Source organism: Juglans regia, chromosome 8 (assembly GCF_001411555.2).
Source record: "Juglans regia cultivar Chandler chromosome 8, Walnut 2.0, whole genome shotgun sequence".
Taxonomy (NCBI): domain Eukaryota; kingdom Viridiplantae; phylum Streptophyta; class Magnoliopsida; order Fagales; family Juglandaceae; genus Juglans; species Juglans regia.
This window is the reverse complement of record NC_049908.1, coordinates 28,389,462-28,403,182: the sequence shown is the minus strand read 5'-3', so window position 1 is coordinate 28,403,182 and position 13,721 is coordinate 28,389,462. Positions and strand designations below refer to the sequence as shown.

The 13,721-nt window shown below is 38.0% G+C and overlaps 2 protein-coding genes across 4 annotated transcripts; both read right to left on the bottom strand.

The window, feature by feature from the left end:
- Nucleotides 1-276: 276 nt before the first annotated feature.
- Nucleotides 277-1,858, bottom strand: LOC108987766 (chaperone protein DnaJ). The gene is made up of 5 exons (XM_018960772.2): nucleotides 1,546-1,858; nucleotides 1,325-1,412; nucleotides 1,150-1,220; nucleotides 908-964; nucleotides 277-811 (listed from the first exon to the last, which is right to left on the bottom strand). The coding sequence occupies exons 1-5, from the start codon at nucleotides 1,657-1,659 to the stop codon at nucleotides 635-637; spliced, it is 507 nt and encodes a 168-aa protein (XP_018816317.1). The 5' UTR covers nucleotides 1,660-1,858; the 3' UTR covers nucleotides 277-634.
- Nucleotides 1,859-3,396: 1,538 nt separating this feature from the next.
- On the bottom strand, nucleotides 3,397-8,507 carry LOC108987767 (calmodulin-binding protein 60 G-like). 3 transcript variants are annotated; one of them, XM_035693616.1, is made up of 9 exons: nucleotides 8,178-8,507; nucleotides 7,628-7,875; nucleotides 7,466-7,532; nucleotides 6,793-6,839; nucleotides 5,893-6,389; nucleotides 5,591-5,751; nucleotides 5,284-5,496; nucleotides 4,513-4,684; nucleotides 3,397-4,191 (listed from the first exon to the last, which is right to left on the bottom strand). In XM_035693616.1, the coding sequence occupies exons 2-9, from the start codon at nucleotides 7,702-7,704 to the stop codon at nucleotides 3,776-3,778; spliced, it is 1,650 nt and encodes a 549-aa protein (XP_035549509.1). In that variant the 5' UTR covers nucleotides 7,705-7,875; nucleotides 8,178-8,507; the 3' UTR covers nucleotides 3,397-3,775. The 3 variants fall into 3 exon arrangements, with proteins under 3 accessions (XP_035549509.1, XP_035549510.1, XP_035549511.1); XM_035693617.1 differs by having other exon boundaries at nucleotides 7,628-7,867; XM_035693618.1 differs by having other exon boundaries at nucleotides 7,628-7,867; nucleotides 8,187-8,507.
- Between the last annotated feature and the right edge of the window lie 5,214 nt (nucleotides 8,508-13,721).

The following is a 13,721-nucleotide window of genomic DNA, read 5'->3' as shown; positions in this document are numbered from 1 at the left end:
AATAAATAATTTAATTTTTTTAAATCACAATTCAACATTTTCAAATTCTAAAACAATAATAATTTAAAACAATATTATTCTAACAATATTTTTTTAATTTTCATCTTTGATCTAAAACTATCTCATCACGTATTTAAATCCAAACCAGCACTAAGTATCAAAACCGTATAACTCATCTACATGACACAAAATCATAATCTTTGTATCAATAAACAGAACATGGCTTCTCTAATTCCTTCGAACAAGAGTCTTATCACTTAACTAAAATGAGATTGATTAGTGAAATGACAATTGATTTGAAAACCAATAATTCTAATCTGTACATAATAATAAATAAAAGATACAAGGGGCATAAAAATAAAAATAAAAATAAAAACAAAAAGGGCAAGTTTCATTATTCAGAATGAGCACCCAAAGTCAACACAATTTTTCTTTTTAAGAAAAAAAGGCAGCTAAATTACCTAGACAGACCACCAGCCCCCAACAAAGTAAACAGTTAATTATCTTTCCCAGCCCAACTCAATGAGATCTGATCTTAAAATGTGTTTCGGAGGGTAATTAATTAATTCAGTTGAACAAATTACTGGGTGTAAAAGGCCATGATGCACAGAGGTTTGGATCCGGTACACCATGGTTAACAGCAAGAGCTGCTGCGCTTTGCCGCGTTACCCTTCGACGACGACGACGACGTCACACGTGCCTTCTTTGTTGCCGTCGGATCCTCGTTAACGTCGAAACCCCTCATCATATTCATCCCATCCCCACCAACCATCTCCGTAAACATCCTCTGCAGGTCCTCGAAACTGTCCCCCTAATAGAAATTTGTTTTTTTTTTCTTTTAAATTAACTCAGTTACGAATATACCCTTCCAAAGTAGTACAATAATTGAAAAAAAAAAAAAAAGTACCTCGTCTTTCACTTTGTTCATCATGGACAGCATCTCTTGCATGAAATCACAAAATTCCTGCTTGCGAATAAATACAAAATTCAGGGACAAAATGGGAAACAAAAGAAAAAAGAAGATATAGACATTTGAGCCCAAATAAAAGACGGCCTTAGGCCCAAGGCAACCATTAACCGCGTCTAATGACCAAGACGACATCGTTTTACATGGTACTGTACACATTGCAATCAAAGAACAGTACGGACCTCGTCTTCGTCCTCCAGAGGATCGTAGAGCCCCGCGTCGTACATTGACCTCTTCGACTGATCCGAGAGAACTGTCACAAAAAACGGGGAACAAGCGACCACCAATGTCCACGTCAACAAATCGTAACCGTAAATTCGAAGGCCGTCTTAGAAAAATAAGGAATGATAATGTTACCGGAGTGAGCCTCTTGGATTTGCTGGAACCGCCGTTTCGCCTCCCCCGCCAACGACGGTTTCCGGGCCCACCTGTCGGGATGCCATTTCTGAAACGAACAGAAAGAATAAAATCACGAAAACGACAATCGTCCTGTTTCTTATAATAGAATAACAGATAAAAGGAAAGAGGAAGATGGAGGAGAACAGTGACGTTTCGAAGAAGTGAGGTGGGCGACTAACCAGAGCAAGCTTGCGATAGGCGGTGCGGATATCGGAGAAGGAGGCGTCCTTGCGAATCCCGAGGACGGAGTAGTAGCAAGACGATCCGCCGTTGGATCCTCCTTCCCGATCCATAAAAAAAAATGAACCAGAGCCAACCAAAACCAGAAATATCCAAACACACCGGAACTCCGTGCGCAGAAACGAGACGATACCCCTCAAACCATAGAAGTCGGAGAGAGGCAGGAGCAGCGGGGATATAAAGGAAAAGAAAAAACGTGAGATTTTAAGAGAGAGAAAAAAATATCTCAGTAGATTCGTTTTTTGGGGAGTTGAATTAATACGAAGGTAGGAAACTTCGAGAGATTTTGGCAAAACAAATGTCTTCTCTTTCCGCCGAAGATATTTTCTTGTGGATGAACATAAATACGCCCGAGATTTACGAAAATTACGTCCATGTGCCATTAGGTTGAGCTTTTAATTTTTTAATTTTTTTTTTAGATACGATGTTGCCGTTTTTCTCATTAAAAAAAACAAAAAAGAGGTGGCGACATATTACTTGTCCAAAAAAAGGTCAGTTTAGAGCATTAGCATTGAATTGGTTATTCTATTCTTTAAATTTTAAAAAAAAAATTAAAATTAAATAAATAACAGAGGGAATAAATTTATAAATAAAAATAATTTGATCTAATAAGTAGATTTGTAAAATTATTTTTATTATAAAATATATCAATATATTAATTACGTCAATTTATAAATTTAATTTTAAATATTTTTTTATTGACTGTAGCACTTCTCGTAAAAATGATAGTTATAGTAGGATAATGATATATATTAGCTTGATTAAGCAAGTTTTTTTTTTTTTGATGATCAGCAATGTGGAGAGTATAAGAATCTTTTCTGGTGGTACTTGATGACCTTTGTTAGCAAATTGGATGGCTTACCTTTGAATCTCACCACCTCAAATCAACTTTGATGTCATAACAAAATTCCAACAGGTGTTAAGAAGCTGGGATTTCATCATTCCAACTACTATAATATTGTCGAGTTAGTGATGTCCTATCGATTTTTCTTCTTAAATATGCTCCAATGACATTAACCTCTTACCTGTCCAAAAAAAACACAAAAAAAATCTATTAAAATGGCAATTTTTTCACCTGAACAATCCTAAGTACGGCCATGGCCCATGACGAGAACAAAATTTTCTGGGTGGACTTCAATGATTGAGAATCATCGGCATTAGGGACAGCAATAAAGATTAGTAATTTAGTTGGATATATTATTATCTTTTGGCTTCTTACTTGTTCTTCTTGTCCTGTCTGGTTTAAATATATTTACAGTTGTAAGAGTTAAGAACTGGTTCCAATCAGATCGAATCACGTAGATATATAATTTCTGTCACTGTTTTGTGATGAACTATGATCAGTTTGTTATGTTTATCAGTTGGGAGTTAACTTTTTAGAGTAATGCTACTTACAGTCGTAGAATGCGTAAGCGCCGTGCAATCGTTTTGAAAAATAGTGAGGTCTACTATTAAAAAATTAATTTTTAACTTTTTTCACATGAATCTTGTATTTATTCATTTTTTTTAAAAAAGTTGTGCAGTACTTGTGCACTCCATAACTATAAATATCATTTTTCTAAACTTTATACCTTTCTCTGAGAGTATAGGCCAAACTGATACTGAGAGATGGTAGTTTTGGATGTAGTTGGTAACCAAAACAGCTTTGCTGAAGCAAGTACCCAATCTGTATCTCAAGCATATGACTTGCTTCACTCTGATTGTTGGTCAGGGAGACAAGAAATGGGAAAGTATTGTTCTAAACTTGCTTATCTTGAGATCCAAATAGCAGACAATTCCTCTTGAAGAGTATGTTCTAAACTGCTAGTAAATCTGAACATTTTTAAAGCCATTGTGACATAGATAGCTAAAACACTGTACATGATGACCCACAAATCACAATGTTACAAGTTCTCCTTACTTGATATGCAGGAGATGACAAGATTGTTAAAAAAAAAAAAAACCAGCTATTTTATAAACTATATTTTCTAAGGAGAACACTGTACAATGCCCTCTTGAAGAGTGTGTTGATTGCTACTCCTTAGCTAAAACACTTTACACTGTACAGACCTAGGAGGACCTTAGCTCCTTCTTCCCTTTTTTCTGATGAAAACATCCCAAAGACAAACTTTTTCTGACAATTAAAGCCTAGTAAACAACCACAAAGGTGTGTAACAAGAATCTAATAAATTAATAATTAAAAATTGGCATTGCCATTCTTCTAGAAGCCACACATCGCCAGACACCACACCACCTGACAGCAGCCCGGATTATACCCCATGCCGCCTTGGGTTTTCCAGCATAGTTGGCAAGAGGGAAGTTGCCAAAATCTTCTAGGTTGCTCGAAGCAGAGTAAAAATCAGTTCCCTGCCCCCATGATGTGCCATATGTTGGAACTAGAAACTGAGAAATCATGTCATGTACTGTTGTATCAACACTTGGCAAAACTGACCCCTCTCCATTGTAAGATCCAGTGAAACAGTTCTCCATTAAACTAGTTTGTGCTGCAGAACCTTCTGGTTGATTATTAGTATTCGCTGCATGGATGTGGGATGCTGAATATAGTGGATGTGTGTTGTTGAAACCCTGCCATGTTACTTGTTGATCTGCACATGATATATGAAGTTTTAGCTGCCTGAAAATATATATGTACAGTAGTGAAGGCCAAATGATAAAACAGAAACTAAAAGGGCATTTGCAAAAAAGACAAAATGTATACAGCAACTGTTGCATATATATATGATATAGGTGGCTAAGAGGGTCTCAATGTGCTATGCAATGGTAATAAGCATCTGTGTTATTTATAGTGGGGGAAGATAAAGTATAAGATCGTTGTGCTTAACAATTTAGGATATGGAACTGAACTGCCTACTGTTTCCTCCAGACCAATACCACTTGATTCATATGCATAATATAAGTTTTTATACCTTCATGTGTGACTTGTAAGTCAAAGTGCTGCAGACCTTGTTCTGGAAGACTAAATGGCTCATCTTGTAGGCTTCCTGAGGGCCTTGAAAAGCTGAAAGCTGATGGGTCATTGACCAGGACCCAATCAATCACATTTTCATAAGCTTGCTGTTTCACAACTTCTATCAGACGCTGCCAATGGAACAGAGAGGTAATCAGTTTCTAGACTAAAGGAATATTTGGAATACTGATGTGCAATGACAACAATGAAAGTTCAGAAATGTTAATTTGGAAACGATCTATATCCCAAATAACCAAGTAGCAGGAAAAACAGAAAATGTACAACTACATGAAGTGATTCTGTAATACCCCTGATTTAGCACTAGGGATGGTGAATGCGATCTCACATTGCTTAGGAGAGAGAAGTTCTTGCAATTTATAATGATTTCATGGATCTCCAATTATAACATTGGCTAATTCTTTTGGAGTATATCTAGAAGCAGCTTGGGTTTTCCTTGGGTCCTTACAAACGGCATTAGAGCCAATCTCAACCATAAGTTTAGAATTTGAGCTATATCACCTATACTTCGGAGTTAGTATGAGAGAGAGTTGAATGGGATCCTTGGATTATTTGGAAAGGAGTTCTTGCAGCTAATAGTGATTTCAAGGGACTCAAATTACAACATCGACTAATTTTTTGGAGTAAAAGCTCGTATGTGGTTTGAGCTTTCCTCAAATCGTTACAGATTCACTGAAAAACCAGAAAGTAGCTCTGGGATGTTATTGCTTACCTTCTGTTCTGAGCTCAGTGTTTGCACAGGCAAGTAATTATGCCCACTGAATGCTGCCTCCACAACCTGGTAGATGGAATTGAACCGGAGGCCAATTTCTCCTACTCCGTGGTAAGATCCGTGGTAAGAATAAAGGTTACAATCATTTTCAACACTTGCCATTGCCTGTCCTATAACTTTCTCCCAACTTCCATCCGAAAGCCTATCAAAAAGCTTCATTTACATGACAGAAAGTTGGATGTGTTAATTGGATAATGTGCTACTTAAATTGCTGTAGAAACTGTCTAAACAAGGAAGAGCCCCTTACTTTGCGTACACCGGATGGATTAATTGCATATTTCAACAGTAAATCATCAATAGTTTCAATTCCATTACTGGTCAACCGCCGATGGTATACACCATCTTTTGCTATCCTTTCCAAACGCCATATCTCATCACCCTTGGATGGAGTTTTGTACTTCTTATTTACTGAAGAAAGAGATTGTTTATCAGTCTCATTTGTCTACCCTTACTTAAAAATGTTAACAGTATCAAGCATAACCTTAAAACATTTTAGAATACGAACTAGTAAAGATCAAAAGGTGCTAAAACTCAGCTCTTATAACTTACATTCTCCACGGTGATCTTTTACCATGAAAGGTCGACTTCTAGCTTCCCTGATGCTTCCTTCACTAGAATGTTTTTTTTCAACTTTTGCTCCCAAGATAAACTTCCTACTTTTCACCCAGCTTGAATTATCAGTAAAATGGACATCACCACCAACATCACCAACACCTTCAGCCAAGGTGACTTTCAGGTTCCCAACCACTAATGGCCTTTTACCCTCCCTTTCACGTAAGATACTGGCATTATAGTCCTGCTCTGTCCAGTCTTCTTGGTCATCAAAACGGAATTCACCATCGAGGACACCAATATCAAGCTTTATTGAGGAAAAAGGGCCAGATTTGACTCTAGTCCCGGACCTAGTATCGATCAGTTCGATTCTGATGGGATTACCATCCTCAGCTTTTATAATATTGTTGGTGTATACGGTATAGGGCAAGCAATTGACAAAGTGCAGATGCAAGCTCCTGACCCCAGATGTTGCACCCAGCTGAAGTTCGTGTCTGCAACAAAGTTAACACAAAAACCAAGGTTAGACAGTTTGTAAGGGGGGGAATGATCAGCTAAAGAAGCAAGTTAATGCAGTTCAAAGGTGACACAAAAACACACTACTGTTGAAAGAGCAAACTTTGCAACATGGAGAATAGTATCATTTATTGGAAGCCTTGGAGCAAAAATCTGACTTGAAAAGAAGGGGAAAGAGGGTGGGGGTTCAATTTAGGACTGAATGATCAGCAAACCTTCAAAGATAATGGTGTTTTTCGACAACATTCATCTATTCGAAAATGAGAAGACCAATAAATCCAACTTAATTTGACCTAAAATTCTCATGTTAAAGGTCAAAGATACAGAGTGTGTAGAACAGAAATGTCCAAGAGAACAAACTAATCGAGCCAAAGAACAAACCTTGGACATGGTTGTAGCAGCAAAGTACGTTCCACTGCCTCCCGTACCTATATTTGACACAGATATGGGGGTAAAATGAAAACTCTCCATAGATTGAAAGTAAGAGTGCTTAAATATCTCAGAGTTCAGCCGTTCCAATATCATATTAACAACCAGAACAACATTCCAAACAATGTTTTAAGGGAATAAAAAACAAGTCCCTGTTATCTAATCCTGCCGAAGTTAGCATGAGTTAGCTTACCTTAAGCAAATAACACCATGACTTGGAGACATGATAATTATATTCATACACAATTCAAAGAAGAATAATTCATAATCATTAGGAGTCTAAGATCAATCTAACTCGCTAGAAAAATCTAACCTTTAGTCAAAAAAGAGTGTCTGGTAATAGTACTTGATGAAGTAACCTAAAAAACAAGGAAGTTAAACTAACAAATTGACGTATCCAGGCAACTTTTAAACAGTCAAGATACCCAAGTAAAGTACTCATTAAGATCATTCGATTACTAGCAAAAAGTCCCAAGAATATCCAATCCTTTAGTCAGAAAAAGGTCTGGTACCAGTTGTGATCAACTAATATCAACAAAGTGACTAAGTGAGAAACCAGAAATCTAAGAGTTGAGTCCTGAAACTGAGTTAAGATAACAGAACAGGGAACAGAGAATCAACTTACCACTTTTCGAACAACAGGCTCGAAGATATTCTGAAACTCACGCTCTGAAATCCCTTGTCGAAAAGGCCTGCACAAAACAAGAACAACAAAAACATGACTCACATTTAGAAACCCACAAAACATTAAAGACCAAAAAAAAAACCACCAAACCACAAAACCAACCGGATCCGAAGTTCTGGTCTTCTCGTCGACCGTCCAAAACCTTCGTTATCCTCGTCAAACATCCTCTTCGGCGCCATCAAAGACTCAAAACAAACTTGCTCCTCAAAACAAACTGACTCCTCAAAACCCAACACCGAGCAACCCAATCAACTCAAGACAAAGTACTAGACCTAACCGCTATCGAATCTAGCATTTAAAGAGCATCGGAGAAGCTACGATGAAGCTGCTTCATTGACAAATCTGAGCTCCTTAAAAAAAATAAAACGCGCTAGTTATAAAAGTCATGAAGAGCATGCTCTATATCCCAAAAAGATCACTTGACATAACCAAGATCAACCAACACGATATTATATTAAAAAACCCATATGCATGATTTTCAGCAGAACTTCACATAATGCGCAATGCACCATTTCGGAGGAGTTTACAAGTTTATCTTACAATTTCTCTTACATTTCCATGCATGTTTCCAATCATTTTCTTTTTGACTCCATGAATTCACTACAAATAGAAACAAATCTAGAAAGTACTTAACATCATGATTGAAAGGTACATGAGTTACGGTATGAAAATTAATATGCTACTGCGCAAATTTTCCACATGATGTACACGGTAGTTTGTCGTCTGTGACTGCTTTCATGAGATTGACACTGATCTAGAGTCCATCCTTTAAAAACAAGAAGTGCGAGAATGTCGGGAACTCGGTTCCAAGGAGTTTCTTCGCAGAGTCGAAGAAATTCAAGTTTCGATTTTTAGATATACATATACAGCTCAAAAGGAAAAGAATTCTTTTTCTTCTTTTTGTGTGGTGAGAGTCGTGCAAATGGTGCAAATGTATTATCTTTGACTGGTAGGTTTGAGAGGTTGCAGGTTTTATTTTCTTTTTTTCTGGGTCGGTTAAGTGGTTGCTAGTTCATGATCTGTGTTTAGTCAATCAGGCGTGCTGGGGATATTGGATTTACAGGGTTCTTTGCAATTTCTGGCGTGTGCAGTTTTTCCACAAATCCAGTTTCCGGGAAAGATTCTTGAAACTTTCTTTGACATTAGTGTATTTTTTTTTCTTAAGCCTTTGACATTAGTGTCTTGTTTTTACCATTTCGGTACTCTCCTCTCGAACCACATCAATAAGCGAAGCATAGTTTGGTTAGTACTTTGAAGCATCAATATTTTTTCTGTTTTTGAAATTAAAAGAGCATAAATGAGATAGGCAAGAAAACATGATCTAGTGCTATTTTACGAGTTTAATTTGTAGGGTTTTGGTTTTTTTAAGGCAGCTAACTTGTAACAAATAGATTTCATAAATATGAATTCACAAATTGACCTAATTTTATATTAATGTTTGAATTTTAATTTTACAATCTAACTTACCACATTAAACTACGTCAATTTATAAGTTTACTTTTATAAGATTTTTTTATAGTTAAAATATTTCTCTACAAAATATAGATTGCCCATAAAGAAATAATAAATAAAAATGACATAGGAAATATATGTATATATTTAGGTCAATAATCGATGTTACTGGCAAGTTGGTTTGGATAGAGAGATGCTTCCATCTCATCCCATCTTAACATCATTTAAATATAAATACTTTTCATTTTTTTCATATAATCATTACTTAATTATTACAACATTTCAAAACTTACAAATAAAATACAAAAAATAATTCAACTTCTAACAATATTTTAATTTTATAATATTTTTATTCAATTTTTTCTCTCTTATTTTCTTAAATTCTATAAAATATTTTAACTCAAATAATTTCTAACTCATCTCATCTCCATTCAAATATTTCAATATAATTCATAAATCATCTCAATCCATCTCATCTCAACTCACTTTAATAATTATCATGATCGTGTGAGTCTTCACATGCAGTAAAAATGACCAGAATGTCTCCTCTCTGTCAATGGTTATGAAATGTTTGTAAAACATTAGGGTTAGGTGGCTATGATGACTCATTGATGGACTTTACATCAAAAAAGAAGTTCTTGATATTGATAGATGGAAATCTAGATATGTTGATTTTCTTGATAAAATCATAAAAGACTATTTTTATAGATTGCGAGTTCATAAAAACGAGATGTGACAAGTGTAGACCTAAAATAGACAATATTAGACGTGTGAGATTTGAGTCGCAATATCTTGTAATAAATCATTATAAGGATAATGATTCATGAATTTGTCCTTATTGATGTTTTCAACTGATCTGGATGTAGAATTTCTTAACAATGAGCGAAAAGTATGATCTATGGTTATTGGAAAGTGAGTACAAAGATAATAAAACTGGAGAGGGCATTCCGCCCAGTCAATACAATATGAGCCTGGACCTTCGCTTATTTCTGATTCTAACCCTAATATTGAAGAGGCCCATTAATACCAAGAGGACCCAGCCCACTGCCAAGACCGATTGGGTAACCACTCAGCGGCGATAAATGTTAAAAACAGTTACAATGATGATCCATTAAAATTTGAATCCCCATCCCCAAATTTGAATTTGAATAATAGATATATCTATTATTATTTAAGAACCAGAATGGTTCAGAAGCTCTATATAAGAAGAGAACCCAGGTACGTAAAAGGGATCTGATTCTTTGAGATTAAGAATTATTCTTGCAGTCACTGACTTAGGCATCAGAGGCTTCTCATCGAACCCCAAATCCATCTACTCTTTGGTTGCAATTGATTGTGAGGTGGTGGCAGTGAAACACATCAATAACAGTTGGCCCCAATTGTGGGATTTTTAAGTCTCACACTTAGCGTGCTTTTCACATGCCTATCACCACTCGGTCTCAGGCAACTAGAGATCAGGGAGAAACTTCACAAAACATGGAGGAGAGACTTGCGGAAATGGAAGAGATAATCATGAAACTTACCACAGAGGTTGACTCACTACGAAAGGAGAATGAGACTCTCAAGTCACGAAATGGGCCATCAGGAAAGGACGCGACACCCAGTCAAACTGACAAGGTAGAGATGAGGCAAACAATGCTAACGCTAGCAAAGGCCACCAGGAGAACGAGGAAGTGAAGAAGCTGCACCACGACGTGCGTAGCCTGATGGATAAATATGAGGAGATAGCCACGAAGATAGGAATGTCCTCTTTGGTCGATTAGTTGCTGTCCAACACAAACCTACCATTCTCTATGGAAATTATGGCGATGCCTCTGCCTCCAAAGTTTAAGGTCCCATTGATAGACTTGTATGACGACTCAAAAGATCCCGTGGAGCATCTTGAGACTTTCAAAGCCCATATGATGCTTCACGGATTCCCAGGAGAAATTGCATGTAGGGCTTTCCCTTTAACTCTAAAGGAATCGGCGAGAGGATGGTTCGGTACACTACAACCAAATTCCATAGAAAGTTTCGAAAAGCTGGGCTGGCAGATATTGAACCAATTCATGGCGAGTAAAAGACGCATGAGGCCAGCAGCGTACTTACTATCTGTCAAACATAGAGATGATGAAAGTTTAAAAACGTATTTAACACGCTTCAATAACGAGAAGATGACAGTCGATGATCAAGACGAGAAAATCATGCTAGCAGCATTGGTGGGAGGTATTTGGCCAATGAGTCCTTTTATGGCCGAGCTGGCAAAGAAAACTCCTCCCACTTTACGAGAGTTCATGGACAGGACTAATGATTTTGTTAATGCTAAAGACACCCTTATCGCCTTGACCACCCAACCAGAAAGAATGAATGAGCAGGAACTGAAAATAGAACAGATGAAAGACAGAGGTGGGGGTCAAAAGGCCAAGAGAGACCAACAGGAGTTAAAGCGGGACAAAGAAGACATAATGGCGGTTATGTGTACTACTCCAGTATACAAAACCGAGACAAAACAAAGGAAGAAGAATCAACCAACAAGCGATAGACTGAGAAGTATTGCACTTATCACAAAACAAAAGGGCATAGAATCGAGGAATGCTACAACTTGAAATGAAAAGTAGAAGAAATGAGAGGCAATGACGAGTTGGAACGCTTGATCGCCCAGAACATTACCCCCTCATGACATACGAACGATCAAAAGCTCGAGTATAAAATAAGGAGGAGTGAAAGCCCTAGGCAAAGGGAATAACCAAGAAAAGAAAGGAGGTCACATGAACCTCATGACCGGAGACCAAGAGCAGATGATGCCCGCAGAAACCTACCACTAGGCGAAATACATACGATCGCCGGCAGGTATGCAGGAGGTGGCCCAACTTCTTCAGGAAGAAAAGCGTATGCTAAGTGGGTGAGATATGAGGAAGTTTTTAGTGTGGAGAGACCTATCAAGCAACCCCGAGTGCATATATCCCCCACAATATCTTTTGGCGACGAGGATTGCTGAGGAGTCGTATATCCACATGATGATGCATTGGTGGTAACAATGCTGGTCAAAAATTTTACCGCAAGGAGAACATTAATTGACAACGAAAGTTCATCGGACATCCTATTCTGGGATGCTTTCAGTAAGATGGGAATCAATGCGAATCTATTGAAACCAGCACCAATTAAGTTAAAAGGGTTCGCTGGAGACACGGTACAACCAATGGGGTCCATTACATTGCCAGTATCTGTAGGCACAGACCCTCATATCGCTACGATGATGACTGAGTTTTTAGTGGTGAGAACTCGGTCAGCATATAATGCAATTATTGGGTGACCCATGTTGAATGATTTGAAGGCTATTATCTCAACCTATCATCTGAAAATGAAGTTCCCGACAAGAGTTGGAATAGGCGAGGTACGTGGCAAGCAGGTCCTAGCCAGAGAATGTTATATGCAGGAGCTCAGACCAAGGCAAGGAGAAGTCAGCGTTGTGGACACTAAGGAGGAGGCAATCTTCCCTCTAGCGCCCCAGATAATGATGACGAAACTGGAAACTAAAGATGAAAGTACTTTGAAGCGAGGGGAGGCAGATGAGCCCCTAGAAATGGTCATCCTTGAAAATGGTTATCTTGAAAGTCATGTGAAGATTGGGACCTAACTATCAAGGGAAGAAAGTCAATTGTTGATAGATTTCATTCTAGACCATAAAGACGGGTTCGCATGGAGTCATAAAGATATGCCAGGAATAGGCGAGGAGATCATCAAACTCAAGTTGAGTGTAGACCCGAATGTGCGCCCAATTAAGCAAAAGAAAAGAAACTTTAGTACCGAGAAGTACGATGTAATCGTGGAGGAAGTGGACTGTTTGCTAGCAGTATGATTCATCAGAGAAGCACAACATCCAGAGTGGCTATCCAACGTAGTGTTGGTGAAGAAATCCAACGAGAAGTGGCGTATGTGTGTGGATTTCACTGACCTCAATAAGGCTTGCCCGAAAGACAGTTTTTCGTTATCACGAATAGATTTAATAGTAGATGCAATAGTAGGGCATAGGATGTTAAACGAGGACTATACTGTTATAAGGTGATGCCCTTCGGCTTGAAGAACGCTGGGGCGACATATCGAAGGTTAGTAAACAAAATGTTTAAAGACCATATTGGGAGAAACATAAAAGTATACGTTTATGATCTTCTGGTAAAAAGTATGGAGTTTGCCCACTATGTGGAGGACCTTAAGGAGGCTTTCTAGGTTTTACGGTGATATCGAATGAAGCTCAACCCAACAAAGTGTGCATTCGAAGTGCAATCGAAAAAGTTCATTGGCTTTATGGTGTCAGAAAGAAGGATCAAAGCAAATCACAAGAAGCTAAGAGTAATAATAGAAATGGAAGTCGCCCATGAACCTGAATGAAGTGCAGAAGCTAGCAGGAAAGATAGCAGCTCTTAATAGGTTTGTATCCCAATCGAGATATAAATGTCTTCCATTCTTTCAGGTGTTTAAGAAGGCACAAGATTGGGATGCCAAATGCGAGGAACCATTCACCCAGCTGAAGGAGTATTTGGCTAACCCACCATTGCTCAGCCACACCATGCAAGGGGAGCCGTTGTTGTTATATCTGGCAGTGACATCGGACGTTGTGTCAACAGCCTTAGTACAAGAGGAGGGTAAGAAATAAAAGCCGGTATATTACGTAAGCAGAGCCCTAAGAGGAGCTGAGAACAGGTACCCAAAAGTAGAGTTAGTCGCCTTTGTCGTAGTGGTAGCAGCAAGGCGATTACGACCATAC